This window comes from Prosopis cineraria, unplaced genomic scaffold (assembly GCF_029017545.1).
Source record: "Prosopis cineraria cultivar Desert tree isolate PC_DT_omini unplaced genomic scaffold, ASM2901754v1 PC3, whole genome shotgun sequence".
Taxonomy (NCBI): Eukaryota; Viridiplantae; Streptophyta; class Magnoliopsida; order Fabales; family Fabaceae; genus Prosopis; species Prosopis cineraria.
The window spans coordinates 42328711-42343335 of record NW_026555334.1 but is presented as its reverse complement, the minus strand read 5'-3'; the positions used below and the strand labels follow the sequence as shown (position 1 = coordinate 42343335).

Sequence of the window (14625 nt, the reverse complement as noted above, 5' to 3'; positions counted from 1 at the left end):
TTCAAAAATAAGCCCCACCCGCACCCCTTTTTACCACTCCCCCCATTCTCTCTCTCCCACTTCCCTCTCTTGACGCCAATAACGGACCTCCATTAATGCCCGCCTCTCCCTTGCTCTCTCTCTCCTTCTTTCTCAGTATCATCAGCTGCTTGCTCTCACTTCCCCTCTCTTTCTCTCCCTCTGTGGAAGTGAAATCAATGATGTCGCACATTTTAAGATCTGCATTTTTTGTTTTCCCCTTTTTTGCTTCTCTTTCTCACTTTGCTTGCTCTTGTCACGCATTTTTGAATTAGCTGAGAATCCTAGGGTTTTTCTTCCCTCCCGTGATCTTCTCTCAACCCTCCTCTCTCTTCCTTTCCGCTTCCTTTCCTCTATTATCGATCTCGCTGCCTCCAATTCAGGCATCTTTCATGACTGGTACTGGTTATGGAGAAGTTTCGCCACAAGAGATCCAACGTTCCTACCTCTGCTGATCGCTCCTCCCAACCCCATCCTGCTCTCTCTGAAGGTTTCATTCGCTTTCTCCTTTTCTTTTTCGTTTTTCTTTTTCATCCCTCTTTCCGCCTGGTTTCTCAGTGATGGAGTCGAAGCTGGTTCACCTGGAGAGTTTCTGACTTTCTTGGTCATGAAACGGTTTAAAACTTAACTTCGACTTCTTGCTTGAGCTGTCCAGTACAGCATTTTTATACACTTAGAAACAGACACTTTCTAATTCTCAGTGTGAACCTTAGGTGGTTGAAGTCTTCGTCTGGCTTGTATGTTTACTTCAATTAGGCTTGTGAACTGCTTCTTAACTTTTTACTTGGTGCTATCGGTATAATTTTGTTTGGGTTAACAATAAATTTCAGAAATCATGATGTTATATAATTACAATACCTCATTATGGATCGTTTCTAAAAAGCACTTTGTGTCAATCAGTTGTATTCAAAGGAATTTTTTTCCTTAATTCACGCGTAAATGTGAGCATCACGATTTCTTGCCGCTTCTCTTTCAACTGCTTTTACCAGATACTGTAATAAGTAACCCTTATTGAGACCTTTGTCATTGTTTCCTGGCCAGGGTTTTAGTAATTTTAAGTGCATTATTGTCGCTATTTCTAATGCTAATTAAAGCCTTCCTCATTTCTGCTCTTGAATATTCAACCTAATAATGTAGTAAAATTCATTTCCAGGAAACAAGGGGGTTCAGAGACGGAGAAAACATCCTAATTTGCTCCCCGATTCCAGCCCTTCCGCTAGTGTTGTCGCATCTGAAAATTCGGTGAGCCGGTTTTTTCTTTTGTCTCTGGTAGCCTCTCTCCATTAATGCATGATCTGCTTCTTTGCATTTATGAATGAAGAAAAAACTCTCTTCAAGTTGAATGTTTATTGTATTCACACTTGGATTTTTTTTTTTTAAATTATCTTTATGAGATTATCTGTTATTTCAAAAGAAATGAAAAGGAATTAATAGATTGGCAGCAATGAACTCATGCATTTTCCACCTTTATTTTGCAGTCGTCATTTAAATTCGGGTGGAGATCTTCAAAACAACTGCTTGGTACTCCCATAAAGAAGTTACTAGCTGAAGAGATGTCGGGAGAAACTGAGTCCAAAAGAAGAGCTCCTAGTGTTATTGCCAGATTGATGGGTCTTGATGGGATGCCCTTGCAACAATCTGCTAATAAGCAACATAAAAGTTCCTCTGAAGTCCATCTGCAGAGAAGACAACAGTTGGAGATAACTCATAGTGGTCGATCATCCAGGAGAAGCTCAGGGGATCAGCAAGAATTTAAAGATGTCTTCGAGGTCTCAGAGATCCCAAAGGCAGAGAGCTGTAGGTATCCGTCCCAGGGTGCTGACTTGATTGCAACTGATGCTGAAATATCATTCATTGAACAGAAGTTCATGGACGCCAAACGTCTGGCAACTGACAGGGATTCACTCTCTTCAAAGGAATTTGATGATGCACTTGAGGTTCTGGATTCCAACACAGATCTTCTACTAAAATATTTTCAGCGGCCAGATTCTTTATTTAAAAAGCATCTAAATGATCTGCAATCTGCTCCACTTCAATCACATTGTAAATACATAGAAGCTATGAGATCAACAAATATGGAGAAGTATGGAACAGCATCATGACTTCAGCTGGAGGTCAGCTCGGGACGCAACCAGGTTGAATTGCAGTGGATCTCATCAGAAGCATCTTGATGGTTATCCTGCACAATTTGACAGAAGGCATGCTGTCCATAGTTCACCAAAATCACCAAAGCTTAGTTGAGTGGAAAAGACAAACAAGATGCAATCCCCACAAGGATTGTTGTCCTAAAACCCAATATTGGAAAGGTACAGAATGCTACAAAATTCATTTCATCATCTTGTTCTTCACATGCTTTCTTATCAGAGAGTGGAAAGAGTGCTGCATATCCAGATGTCAGAAATAGGGGCCTTGAATTCAGTGAGAGAAATCTTCCTGGTACTGTCGGGTTTTCAAGGCAAAATTCAATGGAATCTAGGAAATTGCGAAGGAAATCACTAGGCGAATGAAATGTAGTATACACAATGGATCTACAATTTTTTCGTCTTCTAGAATTAGAGGATATGCTGGGGATGATAGTTCTTATGACTTCTCTGAAAATGAATCTGTAGAGGAATCAGAGATAACATCGGCAACCTTGGCAAACTCTGTAGACTTAAGTAATCATAGCAGGCCATCATCCCGTTCAAGTGAATCATCTGTTTGTAGAGAGGCAAAGAAGAGATTATCAGAGAGGTGGAAAATGACGCACAAGTCTCAACAGGGGCAAGCCATCAACAGGGGCAGCACACTGGCTGAAATGCTTGCTATAACTGATAAGGAAATGAATGCAGCAAATTTTAAGATTACGTCTTCTGGGGGAGGTTACCATAATAAGTTTGCTACTAAGAGCACACCTGCTGGGTCGGTTGAACCTTTGGGTATCAGTAGTAAGGATGGTTGGAAGGATGGGTATATGGGAAGTCTGTCAAGATCAAGATCTCTTCCTGCTTCATCCGCAGGATTTGGAAGTCCTAGGACACTTCATGCTGATCGATTTATTATGCCAAAGGAAGCCCTTAAGCGGGAAAGAAGAAAAGCTGCAAAGAGTTTTTATCAGCAGCAAGGTTTGAATACCAGAAACTTAAAATCTGGTCACAAGAAGTCCTGGTCTTCTCATTGTACAAATATGGAAATTTATGATTCTTCACCAGACATGAACACAATCCAAGATAAAGTGAATGCCAAGCCTGAAGAAGATCCACCCAAGATAGAAGTTCCATCATCTGGTTCATTAACTGAGATCCTCAGAGATACAAGTGTGATTACTGAAGATGTGGTGGATGCAGCACCAAAAGCCCAGCTGGGTCTTCTAAATCTCCTGATCCAGACCTTCGAGAATTACCTTCTGGTATATCAACCAGTGGCAGCCCTAGTGCTGTTGAAGGAGACAGTTTACTGCAGCAGGTTAAGTTTTTTGGATTTCCAGTTGATATGCATACATTTGGGTTCTTTTTCCTTAACTTTGTGTTTTGGTGGGATGTTGCTTCTCTCTACTGTCTGTTCCATTGTTACTAACAAAGTAGTCCAAGGTGAAAGTCACCCTTAAGACACCAGATCTCTATCTTATCTTAGGTGAGAGGCGCTAGAAAGATGCATGTTTAATTGAAGCAAGGTGGTTAAAGTGAGAAAGATATGCAAATTTGGAATAAATTTTGACTTAACCATTCAAGCATGTTCAAGTCTCTAGACATAGTAATCTTCAAAGCACTAATTAAGTCAAGTGCATCACTACTCAATCGCAATAAACATCAATTCATAACTCATAATAATATCAAGTGCACTTCTAAAGTGTTATCAAGTCAGACGTCAAAGTTAACTAATTAATGTTACTCAAAAAATATGCCTGTGGTCCTATGTGACTGTTTTGTAAACTATGAAAAACTAATAATCTAATGATATTTTAAAATAGGAATAACTATTTTAACTTATTTTCAAATCTCTAGGGCTGAGTTGGGCTTTTAAGCTTGGGTTTTGTATTTTCCTATTTTATCCTATTACTGCTTTAATATTGCCTCTTCTCGGCACCTAGCGCACCTAAGGCAAGCACCTCTGACTACCATGGTCACTCTTTTCATATTCTTTTCTCCTCCCGCCTATCTATCATATTTGGTCATTTGCAGACTATTTTTTCAAATGTGCATGGTGCTAAAAGGAATTGTATCAAGTCTTAAAACCTATGTTCTTTTTCTAAAATCTAAGGACACCAAGCTCATCTTGTCTTTGCCGCTCTACTTTGTTCCCAAACTTCGCTTAGTTCTTTCATTGTTGTGCATTCTATTTTTAAGCCTGCGTTTTATGTTTCCTGCTTCTCACATGTACGTTGTATACTTCAGGAGCCGTCAGTTGGTTCTTCCAGTGGAAGTTCGGTCTCCTCTCAACCAATTGTACCAGGACTCGAATCTTCATGCTGTAAAGAGGCTGATCAACCAAGTCCAGTTTCTGTCCTGGAGCCTTCATTTACAGATGATCTATCATCTTGTTCTGAATGCTTTGAAAGTCTTAGCGCTGACCTCCAAGGTAACTGAATCAGACTTTTGTGTTGATTATTTACAATGTAGTGTTTAATCACCACCCCTCCTTTTGTCTTCTTTAGTTCTTCCATCATTGGTACGTGATGTGCTTACTCAATTGTTGTGGTTATGTTAGGACTTAAAATCCCTAGTAATTACAGAATTAGTTAACTATCATTGTGCAACATGAATAACTTTCTTGTCTTATTTTCAAGGGAAAAAATATTAAATGCAGCTGTTTGATTCCATGACAAATTGAACAATATTTACTGTTATTTGATCCTTGTGGCTTACTCATCTATTTGACAATATTATCTTCTCATCCATTTGAATTGTATGTGGTGGATGAAATGAACAATCATTATTGCAGTTGCACGGATTCTATGAGCAAATATGAAAGACCTTGATAACTGTGATCCACGCATAATAATAGTTCCTTATTAGTTTTCAGTGACTTCATTACTTCTCAATATTAATGTAAAACTAGTTGTTACTTGAAGGGCATCCTTTTAATTTGTAGTTGAAAATATTCATCTGAGCTATTACTTCTTTGTCGTGTCATTAATAAATTATCTAATATCTAATTTAATCTTCGTTAGGATATTGTGAAACAATTTCAAAACTGATGTTCGCTAATAGCTTGCTAAATTTTGCCAGAACTGCCTTTGTTACCATATTTACAATCTCTTGCTTATCATGTGATCTTTGGGATTTGAATTGAATTATCTGTTTTATTGGTAAGATCACGAGTCACTAGTACAAGAGTTTGTGAACCGTCTTACTTGCAACTTTGATCTGTTTTGTCATCAATATATCTTCCCCCCCGCGGGGGTTGCGTTCCTGGTTTAAACGAACGTGTCCTTCTTGCTAGGTCTTCGAATGCAACTTCAGCTGCTAAAGTTGGAATCCGAAGAATGTGTTGAGGGACCCATACTGATTTCAAGCGATGATGATCGTGGGGAAGCATGTCTTGGAATTTCAGAAGGGAATGGATTACGTGGAGATAGCTGGGAGTCTTCCTACATTATTGATGTCCTGTCTGAGTCTGGCATTGATGGGGCCTATCCCCTTTCTTATTCGGAAGGATGGTACTCTCCCGAGTGGCCTGTGAGTCCAACAGTGTTCGACGAACTTGAAAAGAGGTACTCTGATCGTAGTGCTTGTTCAAGGCCTGAAAGGAGGATGCTTTTTGACCGTGTGAATTCGGGCATCGTTAAGATCTACAAGCAATTTGAGAATGATCGGCCATGGTTAAATCCCAAGGTAACAAATATTGGTTCCAGACTGATGAAAAAGAGGCTCCAAGATGATCTGTGCACTTTGCTGAAGAGCCAAGAAAAAGTAAAGGATGACGCTCTGGGAAAGGTGCTTGTAATGGAGTCGGAGTGGTTGGACGTGAGAGATGACGTCGACACAATAGGGTGGGAAGTTGAGAGATTGCTATTAGATGATCTAGTGGCAGAAGTCGCTGGTTCATTAGACATTTTGACCCCAAAGTAGGGAGCCGCGTCTTATGTAAGATCAATTAGTGCAACCGTAATTTCATCGAAAGATGAATAAAAGGATCTCAATCTTTTTCATGAAACCGAATTTCGAATTTCTATGTGGGAAATATATATATATATGTGCCTTGGAAGCCGTGTCGCATCTTGGGAAATTTTGCATTTGTGGCTTCATCAACGATTGCTGGTATGCTAAAGATGCTGTTGGTGGCAATGCTTCGAAGAAGATGGAATAAAAAAATGTATGAGATCTTACATTACATTTGATTTTAATTTTTATGCGAAATGAAATGAGAATGAACGTTGTTCCTGAATTCAAATACGAAGCAGAAGAGATCTCTCTATGGAAGTGAACGCCCCTCCATGCATTTCTGAACTCATGCTAGTACAAGTCCATTGATCTCGTATCTCTGAAAGAAAGTTACACAAACATAAACATGTGATTGAGATATTCCTGAATTCAATTGTTATTAAAATGCAGTATTCTGCTCCACCGCCACGCCTCAACCGAGAAAGGAGAAATGAAGGAGAAAATGATGAATCAATTAAAGAGGGAAGGTCTTTTGGCAGTGTGGCAGAGTAAAGTGGAATTTGACGTTAAGTCGTGCGGGGGGCAGAGACGCAGTGATCATCAAAAATCAATGATCAAGGTTTTGGAGTGATTCTTCAAAGAGTTGGTGGGTCAGGTTCCTGGTAAAAGAGCTGGCCCAGCCAAAGGGCAGTTTGTGTTCTACCAAACACGGACGGACCTGGAGCTTGATAATAGGGAGGGCCAAACGGAAAATAAAATGAAGAATGGGGGATCAAAATATAATTTAAATTATTTTACAAATAAAAAATAATAATTTTTACCAAAGGGCCAGTGATGCATGGAGGACAAGAACCGCCATTCTGTCATTGGTACCAAACTAGCAATTTTAGGGCAATGGAAATATCTTTCTAGACTAATTAAAGTTTGCATGAATGGTAGATATTTTTTAATTATAACTTAAATATAGGGAACAATTTAGTTAAAAAAAGCTCTACCCATTACTTATCTTGGAGAGATGCTCTTGACTAACAACAAAGTCTATATAGCTATTTCTTCTACTTACCAAGCACCCAAAAAATAAATAGATAAAGATGTCTCCTCATCTTTCTAGACTCATTGTGCATTAGTAGTTCAAGTCTTAAACTTGTACAATCAAACTGCTTTCTAGATCAAAGATCATCACCGTAAAAAGTTCAAAATAAATTGTGAATGTGCTAGCTTGTAACTGGTTTTGATTCAATAGTATTTTACAATGTCGGTGAAGGCTAGTGCTTGGATTTCAAAATCATTGTCCACAAGAGGTTTTGCCAATATTTTGAAACCCAAACCAGATGTTGAACAAGAAGGCGGATGGGGTTGTGATTTTCATGGCTCAATTGGTTAGATAGGAAGTCAAACCAATGATATAAAAATTAAATAAAAATAAAATTTATATACACAAATATATAAATAAAACATTACTTTTATTGATAGTGCTTGGATCTCGATGTCAAAGGCTAAATATTTGGATCGTTGGAGTTGAAGGTAGATGCATGTCAGCACAAGCTTGTTATCTTGAAGCAAAATGCTAGAGTTAGAGGCATGCCATCATGTCACGACTCACGAGCTTTCAATCTCGATACCAAAGACTAGAGTGCTAGAGTTGGAGGCAGAGGTCAAAGATTGAGCTTGGGTCATGAAAGAGAGATCAATGATTAGAGAAGAGAAGACATAAAAGAGCTAGAGATTAGGAAGAGAAATCATGAATCTAGGCAACTTAGACTAAATTTCTTTTTTTATTTTTTGGCTTTGAACTAGGGTGACCCACTCTAGTTTTCAAATCAAATGCGATTCTCTTAAAATCAGTTGGGTCAACTTGATCTAAGTGCTAAATTGGTCTAATTGGTTGGACCAAGCCATTTTGATTAGCAGCTGGTGATTGGATCATTTATTAGGTCCAGTTTGGTTTTCAAAACACTAGCCCTCTCGATTTGGTTAAAAACCTAAGCTGAATTTGGATTTTTTTTAAAAAAATGAAAATTGTCCCTTTCTCTGGCCCTCTCAATATTGTGACGATGTTTCAAAGCTATCAGGCCCATAGCCCATCCCTCGTGGCTTTTTATCCAGGCCCGTTCATTACGGCCCTACTATCCCCGGGATATAACGACAGCTGGCAATACCTCACGCAAATCCGCTCAAATGGTTCTGGACTTTGGGCTTATAAATTCAGATAATCGCAATTCATCCCATTTCAAATATTAGGGTTCGGAGTTCGTATGTGCGAAGTGAGCCAGCGGCTTCTAGTTCTCGCTGCCACTTTCCAGAGAAGTGTATTATCTCCACTATTGTCTATTTAAGAGTTTCTCTTTCTCAAACTATTTTGCTCCTCTGCCCTTTTCTTTCTGTCCGGTTTGCCCTCACATTGTTTCGGCAATTTGTTGGAAACTTTATCTAACAAGTTGTCAGATTATTGTGTGATAAATTTATAATTTAGTTCGACTTTATTGGCTTCGCCTTCATATTTTTATAATTGTTCCCACCCTCAATGGCAAATGATGAAAAAATTCTTATCCTACACACTGAATTTACTTACTGTGTGGACCACTAACTCCGCTTATTATCTGATGCCAATATTTTATGAATTGCATGGTGATGATGAACTCAAAGTGTACCTTTTAAAGTTACCTTAATTTTGTTGCAAGTTGCAAGTGATTTGTTGGATCGTTCTGGAACAGCCAGTTTTACTTAAAAAGGGGTGTGTATTTTGTGGTGATGAGTTACTGAATACATTTGCAAATACGAGATATATCAATGAGTGAATATGCTCTCTCTGAGCAGGATGCATACCCAATTTTTTGATTTGTTTTTATAAGGCAAGTCTTTGTTCGGTAAGATGAAAAATGATTTTTGTATTTTATTTTTAGAAAAATGGAAAAAATTGAGAGTTATTGAATGATGATTGCAGACATCTACTAAATATTGGAACGTGTAAACAAACCACTATTGTCGCGGAAGAAATGCAGATGCTTGCTAGACATGAATCATGATCGTAGATATATAATAGGTATTGGAATGAAGAAATACAAACAAAATGGAAAATAGTGCAAGTTTCAACTTTATTATGAATAAAATCATTGCCTATGATATTGCTTTAGCATAATTAATGTGTATGGGGTCACCATTGTAGCAGAAGAAATGCTTCAGACTTTGTTGGACCTTAGGGCTCAGAACTTATGGTCCAATCTCAGAGAATTCTGGCCTCGACTAATTGTGATTTGTGAGCGATGCTAATCGCATTTCATTTTCATTTTTAAGTCATTGACATCTATATTGTGATTAATTGACACAAGAGGGGCGCGAAGCATAAATAAAGTTCAAGTTCTTTGATTCACTTTTCAATGTTTATATTGTATGGTATTGTATTGTATGTTTTCTATAGCTTAAAGATGGCCAGAAGACTATATAACCTAAATATGAAGTAAATAATTATAACTTACATATATAGTCATATGGAAGCCAGTGAAACTATTGTCTTGCTCTTGTCCTTTAATGTGTAACCTGTAGCACACTTAATTTACCATCTAATTGATATCACGGGCCACAATTTATTGAGTCACTATCATGTATCTGCTACAACCCGGCTTTCAAAACCCATTGAACTATTCGCTTGTCATTTGTCACGCCACACTTATGCTTTTTTATTTTTACGCCTTTGTTGGTGATGGATAGGTCTATCTTCATATCAAAGGTTTTTAAAGCCTTTAGATGGTTTGGAGGATTTTGGTGAAAAAGGTTGAAAAATCAAAGGGCTATATTAGAATTATATTCGTTTTGTTATTTTAAAAACTGAGGTTTTAAAAAACATGTTTTAAAAATAAAAAAAAATAAAAATAAGTATTTTTTTTTTTTCCTTATTATTTAGAATAATAATCCAGAATTCTTTTTTGTTTTCTATTTTCTAAAACAATATTTATTTTTTTATTTTTTAAAATATTTTTTGAAAACATGTTATCAAATAAGTTGTTTTATTTTTTTGTTTTAAAAGATAGAAAATTATTTTCAAAATATGCTGTGAAACAAGGCCAAAATTACTCTGGGCCAATTACAAAGCAAGTTAACAATCACAACTTTGAAAAGTGGATTTAGATGTTGATAATTTACTCATGAGACTGTTTGTGCAGGTAACATCAACAACTTGAAATTCATATTGGAATCTACCCTACTCATGAAAATAACAACCTATCACCCACCACTATGTGGTTTTCATTAAATAACATGTAAAGAAGAAGAACTTGTTTGATTACTTGTTCAAGAACCGAGAAGGTAACCTTTTGGCCAGCATCAGAATTTAGAAGGAGTCTTGATCTTCCAATTATATCACAGCATGTGATTTAAGGTACGGGAAAGACGTTAAAAACCTCAAAAAGAGAGAAAAATAAAAAATATTATTAAATTGTACCGTGTCGAGCAGCACAATAGCGTGGTAGGATTGCAGCAAAATGCCAAAACCTTAGGGATACAGACATACTATGTGATTATGAGATTGGGCCACAGCCTAGCTAATTTCAAATCCAATTTAATCGTACCAAATAAAGTCCAACCTCTTGCATGCTTTCAGAGAATTCAAGTAAACTTCCTAATGTTTGCATTACTGCTAATTGCATGAGTAACCCATTCACCTTCAAATTATGCATCTTTTTTCCTCGTCAACTAGATTAAATTTGTTGTCTTTGTTTCAGCGATGCTAGATCTAACTGCTGAGGCTGATGCTGGCCAAAATTATGCATTCTTTACCTTTGATACACTTGCTAACACGCTTAGTGGAGTCACATCTCCAATTATTGTCACCTTCTTTGCTGCCTAATCTATATTGAAGGAACTCACCCCTGCCCACATGATTCACAATATTAACCATGTACATCTTTCATTGGGGAAATTTACTGGAATGCAAAACTGACACAGATTTTGGTTTATTGAAAAAAAAGTAAGATCTTTGATGAATATTTCTTAAGCCCAACGCCTAATCAAGGTTTTGAAGAATTTAAAAGGTTGATAGGTATCATCCATTCTCGAGACATTCTTTCTCACTTTTCCTACACAGCCTTTGCAGTGTAAAGAAACTCTCAAAACCACAACTTGTAGGAAACATTCATTTAAGTCATAGCCAATAGAATTTGAGTCTACATACCTCATCCCTAAATATCGATATGGCTTCGGTTGGAGAATCTTAAACGAGTAACATAAAGTAGTGATAGAGACAAGAAACCTGGTCAGAAGAAGCAGAGGGTTTAGAAGCAGTAGTGTTGGTTTCATCTTGATGAACAATTTGAGCCTACTGTCATGCGTTGAAGGTAATGCTGAGACGGGGTCATAATCATTAACATCACTCAGCAAGTATCTAGATGAACCAGCAGGAGTGATTGAATCCGCAGGTGGTCTAACTCTAACCTAACTCTTTCTAAGAATACTGTTAACTGTATTAGAAGAGTAATTGATGATATTTAGATTTTCACTCAGCTTTCCTGCACTGCTTTTGTTCTTTTGATCATGACTCTTGGTTGAACTCCTCTTGTACAGGTCTTTTGGCTTTGAAGAAGAGCTCTTGTTAGTCTTCTAGTGATGATAAAGGTATAGTCTTAGGTTAGTCTGTGAGTGAAAGGGGGCGGAGGTGAGAGCTTTGGAGGGGAATCTAGAAAAATCTTTGATAATGGGGTTGTGACGATCAATGGCTTGACTACCCAGTTGAATGGAGTTGGAAGATGAGCAGGAGAAGGAGGAGGAGAAAGCTTGATCCATGCTCAGACATATGGCTGTTGACGCTTAGGAGCTACAGAGGATATCCATGCCTTTCATCTTTGGATAATGATAACAGAGAAGAGCTAGTGGTTTAGAGTTTCTGCATCAATCACACAGGCAGATGGATATATATATATATAGAGAGTCTGTAAATGAAATACTGAATGCTTATGAGTTTCAGTCAGTACCTTTAAGTGTTGGTAGTAGCTGGGCTGAGATATAGAGACAAAGGAAGGGGATTGAAATGGAAACTCACACCACTATACTGCCAGCCTTAGATGACTCACTCAATAGAAGAAAATCCAAGGTCTAAATTCCATACACTTTTTATCCAAAAATATCAAAATAAGTATTTTTTAAATAACTTTTGCTTGTCATTTGCCACAAAATTTATTTGTCTTTATATCGTTTAACTGGGGCCTATGATATATATTTATTTAAAGACATTTATTATACTTCAACACTAAATTGTTTATTTTGACGTTCATGTGATTTTATTTTAGTGAAAAGGCAAGGAACTTGGAATATGTCCAAGTTGATTGATCAATAACAACACAAGAAATTAGAATCATACACACCCATAATAAATCTTAAAGGAGTTAAGTTTCCATTAAAACCACCGCTGGCAAAAAAATCAATCAATAAACCAAAATAGGTTTGCATATTAAAGGAATGCTAATAATTTTCAGTTGTTTCATTCATCTTGACGTGCAACAAAATCAAATGTCGAAAAGAAACAGATGGATGCAAAATTTTTCAAGTTCGTAAGGAATAGGAGAACGTCTTATTTAAATTTGATGCTCCGGTGTGGTGTATCGTTTCCATGTCAAGACACAGTAAAAAAGGGTGACCTTAATGCGATGCAACTAACATTTCTATTGCTTTTAAGATTGAAAATGATGTATAACAAGTTCCCTGAATTTGTCTTAACTCTTCACTTGTCTTTACCATCTTAACAAAAATGGAACCATCATTATGACTAGATAAGACCCAGTTTACTTCACAAGGGTTTCATTATTTCATCCATTCTAGATGAGACTGTAAATGTTTAAAGATAAGACAACCTTTTTATTATTTATCTCACAATATAATATGATCGTATCTCATATATATTGAACATTTTGTGCAGAGCAGTTTGGATGGGCCTGAGGTAGCAGCCATATTAATGTCTATGCAAAGAGTTGGTCTTCTGAAGTACCAAAAATACAATAAAAATGGTGGCACGAATATCTAATGTACTGTGGAATCGAGTATAGGTGGCCTGCAGGTTTATTACGTACCTAGCACATGACAACAAGCTGTGTTGGCATTATATTTGAAATTTTGAACATTGAGGCCAGATGAAGCAGAGCAACGGATAAATTTTTACAACATCTTTATGTGCCAAGTTTGTTGAAATGACATCGATTCTATCATTTTATGAAGCATTGAACGGCAAGAATGGATGTGGAAGATGCTAATTGGCTACTCAAAAAGACAACATTTTTAATGGGGTTTAATGTTAATAGATGTTACTCATTAAGACATTTTTGAAAGATCATTAAAGGAAAAGTCAGTGCTATTTGCAATATACAAGGTGCTTGCAACAATGAGAGATGAACTCAAAAGGATGGGAAGTAGTCAACATTAAAATGTTCATAGATTAAAAGAAATAACAATTTCAGTAGTTGACACATGACAGCGTTAATCAAGTCAGACTCTGCAATAAACCAAGTGTACCTTTTTTTATCTTCTATTTATCAGAGCTATCATATGAACATGCTGCTCTATTTTATCTTAATATTTCTACCTTTGAATCTATTCATGAAAATAAATGATAGTTAGTTACTTGTTTTTTAAAAATGGTTTTTACCCGATGTAGTGAACAGAGCGATGCCTTCACAATCATCCTCTTACTCGCATTCCTATAATACCTAAGTAGTTCATTCTTTCATCAATGATGCCATCCTCAACATTACTTATTATTGATTAATTTAGCAGATCATATATGACAATGAGATGATTCGCTAACTTCAACTTTGTTAGAAACTTGAAAAAACCCATCGATATTTGCAGACTTATTCACAGTAACTTGTGTAGGAATCTGAACAAAAATAATACACTTGCACAATTTTCTCCTCAGTAACTAGTTCATTAAAATAAATTTCATTTGGAACAAACGCGACAAACATATATAATATATCCGTAGTAGGCAAGAGCTGCAAATTTATAAAACAATACAAACCACAATCTTTAACTAGTTCGACACTGCAACTTTACAACTCAAGGTATCCTGTGGACTATTCTAAAGTTCCACAAGGAGAAGGTATGATCAACAACAATTACTTGTTGATAGATAAAAATGAATGGATACAAAGTAATCTGAATTCAATTTCAACTGAAGCAGGGACTCAATTGTAAAACAAACTGAACTGTGTCAATTATTTATCCCAATTAGAGCAAACTAACGCTTAAAGCCCCGTCATCAGGGCTAGCGCACTATTTCAATTTAGACCCCATGGTCGAGAGACCCAAACCTACACTGAGGATAATAAATAACAACAAATATAGTGGTCCTCTCAACTAGTTGGAGCTTGATCAAATTCTTAGATGATCTGACAGTGTAGGATATCAATATTTTACATAAAAAAACTTTAAATTTTATGCTTTGTAACATCATACATCAAATTAATACAATAGTCAAAAGAAAATTGCTGACAAAATTTGACAAATTTGTCTATTGTGCCAAGAAGGCAAATATGTATATAGA

General features: G+C 36.7%; 2 protein-coding genes, 1 non-coding gene and 1 pseudogene across 3 annotated transcripts; 3 read left to right on the top strand and 1 right to left on the bottom strand.

Annotated features, from left to right (window-relative positions):
• LOC129307245 (uncharacterized) lies at window positions 1-2260 on the top strand. Its single transcript, XM_054948148.1, has 3 exons — window positions 1-508; window positions 1172-1260; window positions 1497-2260. Exons 1-3 carry the CDS (start codon window positions 427-429, stop codon window positions 2118-2120), a joined length of 795 nt encoding a protein of 264 aa, XP_054804123.1. The 5' UTR covers window positions 1-426; the 3' UTR covers window positions 2121-2260.
• A 156-nt stretch (window positions 2261-2416) lies between these two features.
• Window positions 2417-6284, top strand: LOC129305628 (uncharacterized). Its single transcript, XM_054945612.1, has 3 exons — window positions 2417-3553; window positions 4392-4575; window positions 5440-6284. The coding sequence occupies exons 1-3, from the start codon at window positions 2522-2524 to the stop codon at window positions 6066-6068; spliced, it is 1845 nt and encodes a 614-aa protein (XP_054801587.1). The 5' UTR covers window positions 2417-2521; the 3' UTR covers window positions 6069-6284.
• Window positions 6285-8624: 2340 nt separating this feature from the next.
• Window positions 8625-8712, top strand: LOC129307499 (small nucleolar RNA R16). The gene has a single exon (XR_008592393.1). It is a non-coding gene; the product is annotated as a small nucleolar RNA R16 (small nucleolar RNA).
• A 2078-nt stretch (window positions 8713-10790) lies between these two features.
• Window positions 10791-11933, bottom strand: LOC129305627 (protein SODIUM POTASSIUM ROOT DEFECTIVE 2-like; annotated as a pseudogene).
• Window positions 11934-14625: the final 2692 nt, after the last annotated feature.

Excerpts from the sequence above, each read along its gene's own strand:
- LOC129307245 (XM_054948148.1), top strand. The coding sequence starts at position 427 with ATGGAGAAGTTTCGCCACAAGAGATCCAACGTTCCTACCTCTGCTGAT. Across the intron at positions 509-1,171 it reads CCATCCTGCTCTCTCTGAAG|GAAACAAGGGGGTTCAGAGA; the intron begins GTTTCATTCGCT and ends ATTCATTTCCAG. Across the intron at positions 1,261-1,496 it reads TTGTCGCATCTGAAAATTCG|TCGTCATTTAAATTCGGGTG; the intron begins GTGAGCCGGTTT and ends TTTATTTTGCAG.
- LOC129305628 (XM_054945612.1), top strand. The coding sequence starts at position 2,522 with ATGAAATGTAGTATACACAATGGATCTACAATTTTTTCGTCTTCTAGA. Across the intron at positions 3,554-4,391 it reads GGATGTTGCTTCTCTCTACT|GAGCCGTCAGTTGGTTCTTC; the intron begins GTCTGTTCCATT and ends TGTATACTTCAG. Across the intron at positions 4,576-5,439 it reads TCTTAGCGCTGACCTCCAAG|GTCTTCGAATGCAACTTCAG; the intron begins GTAACTGAATCA and ends CCTTCTTGCTAG.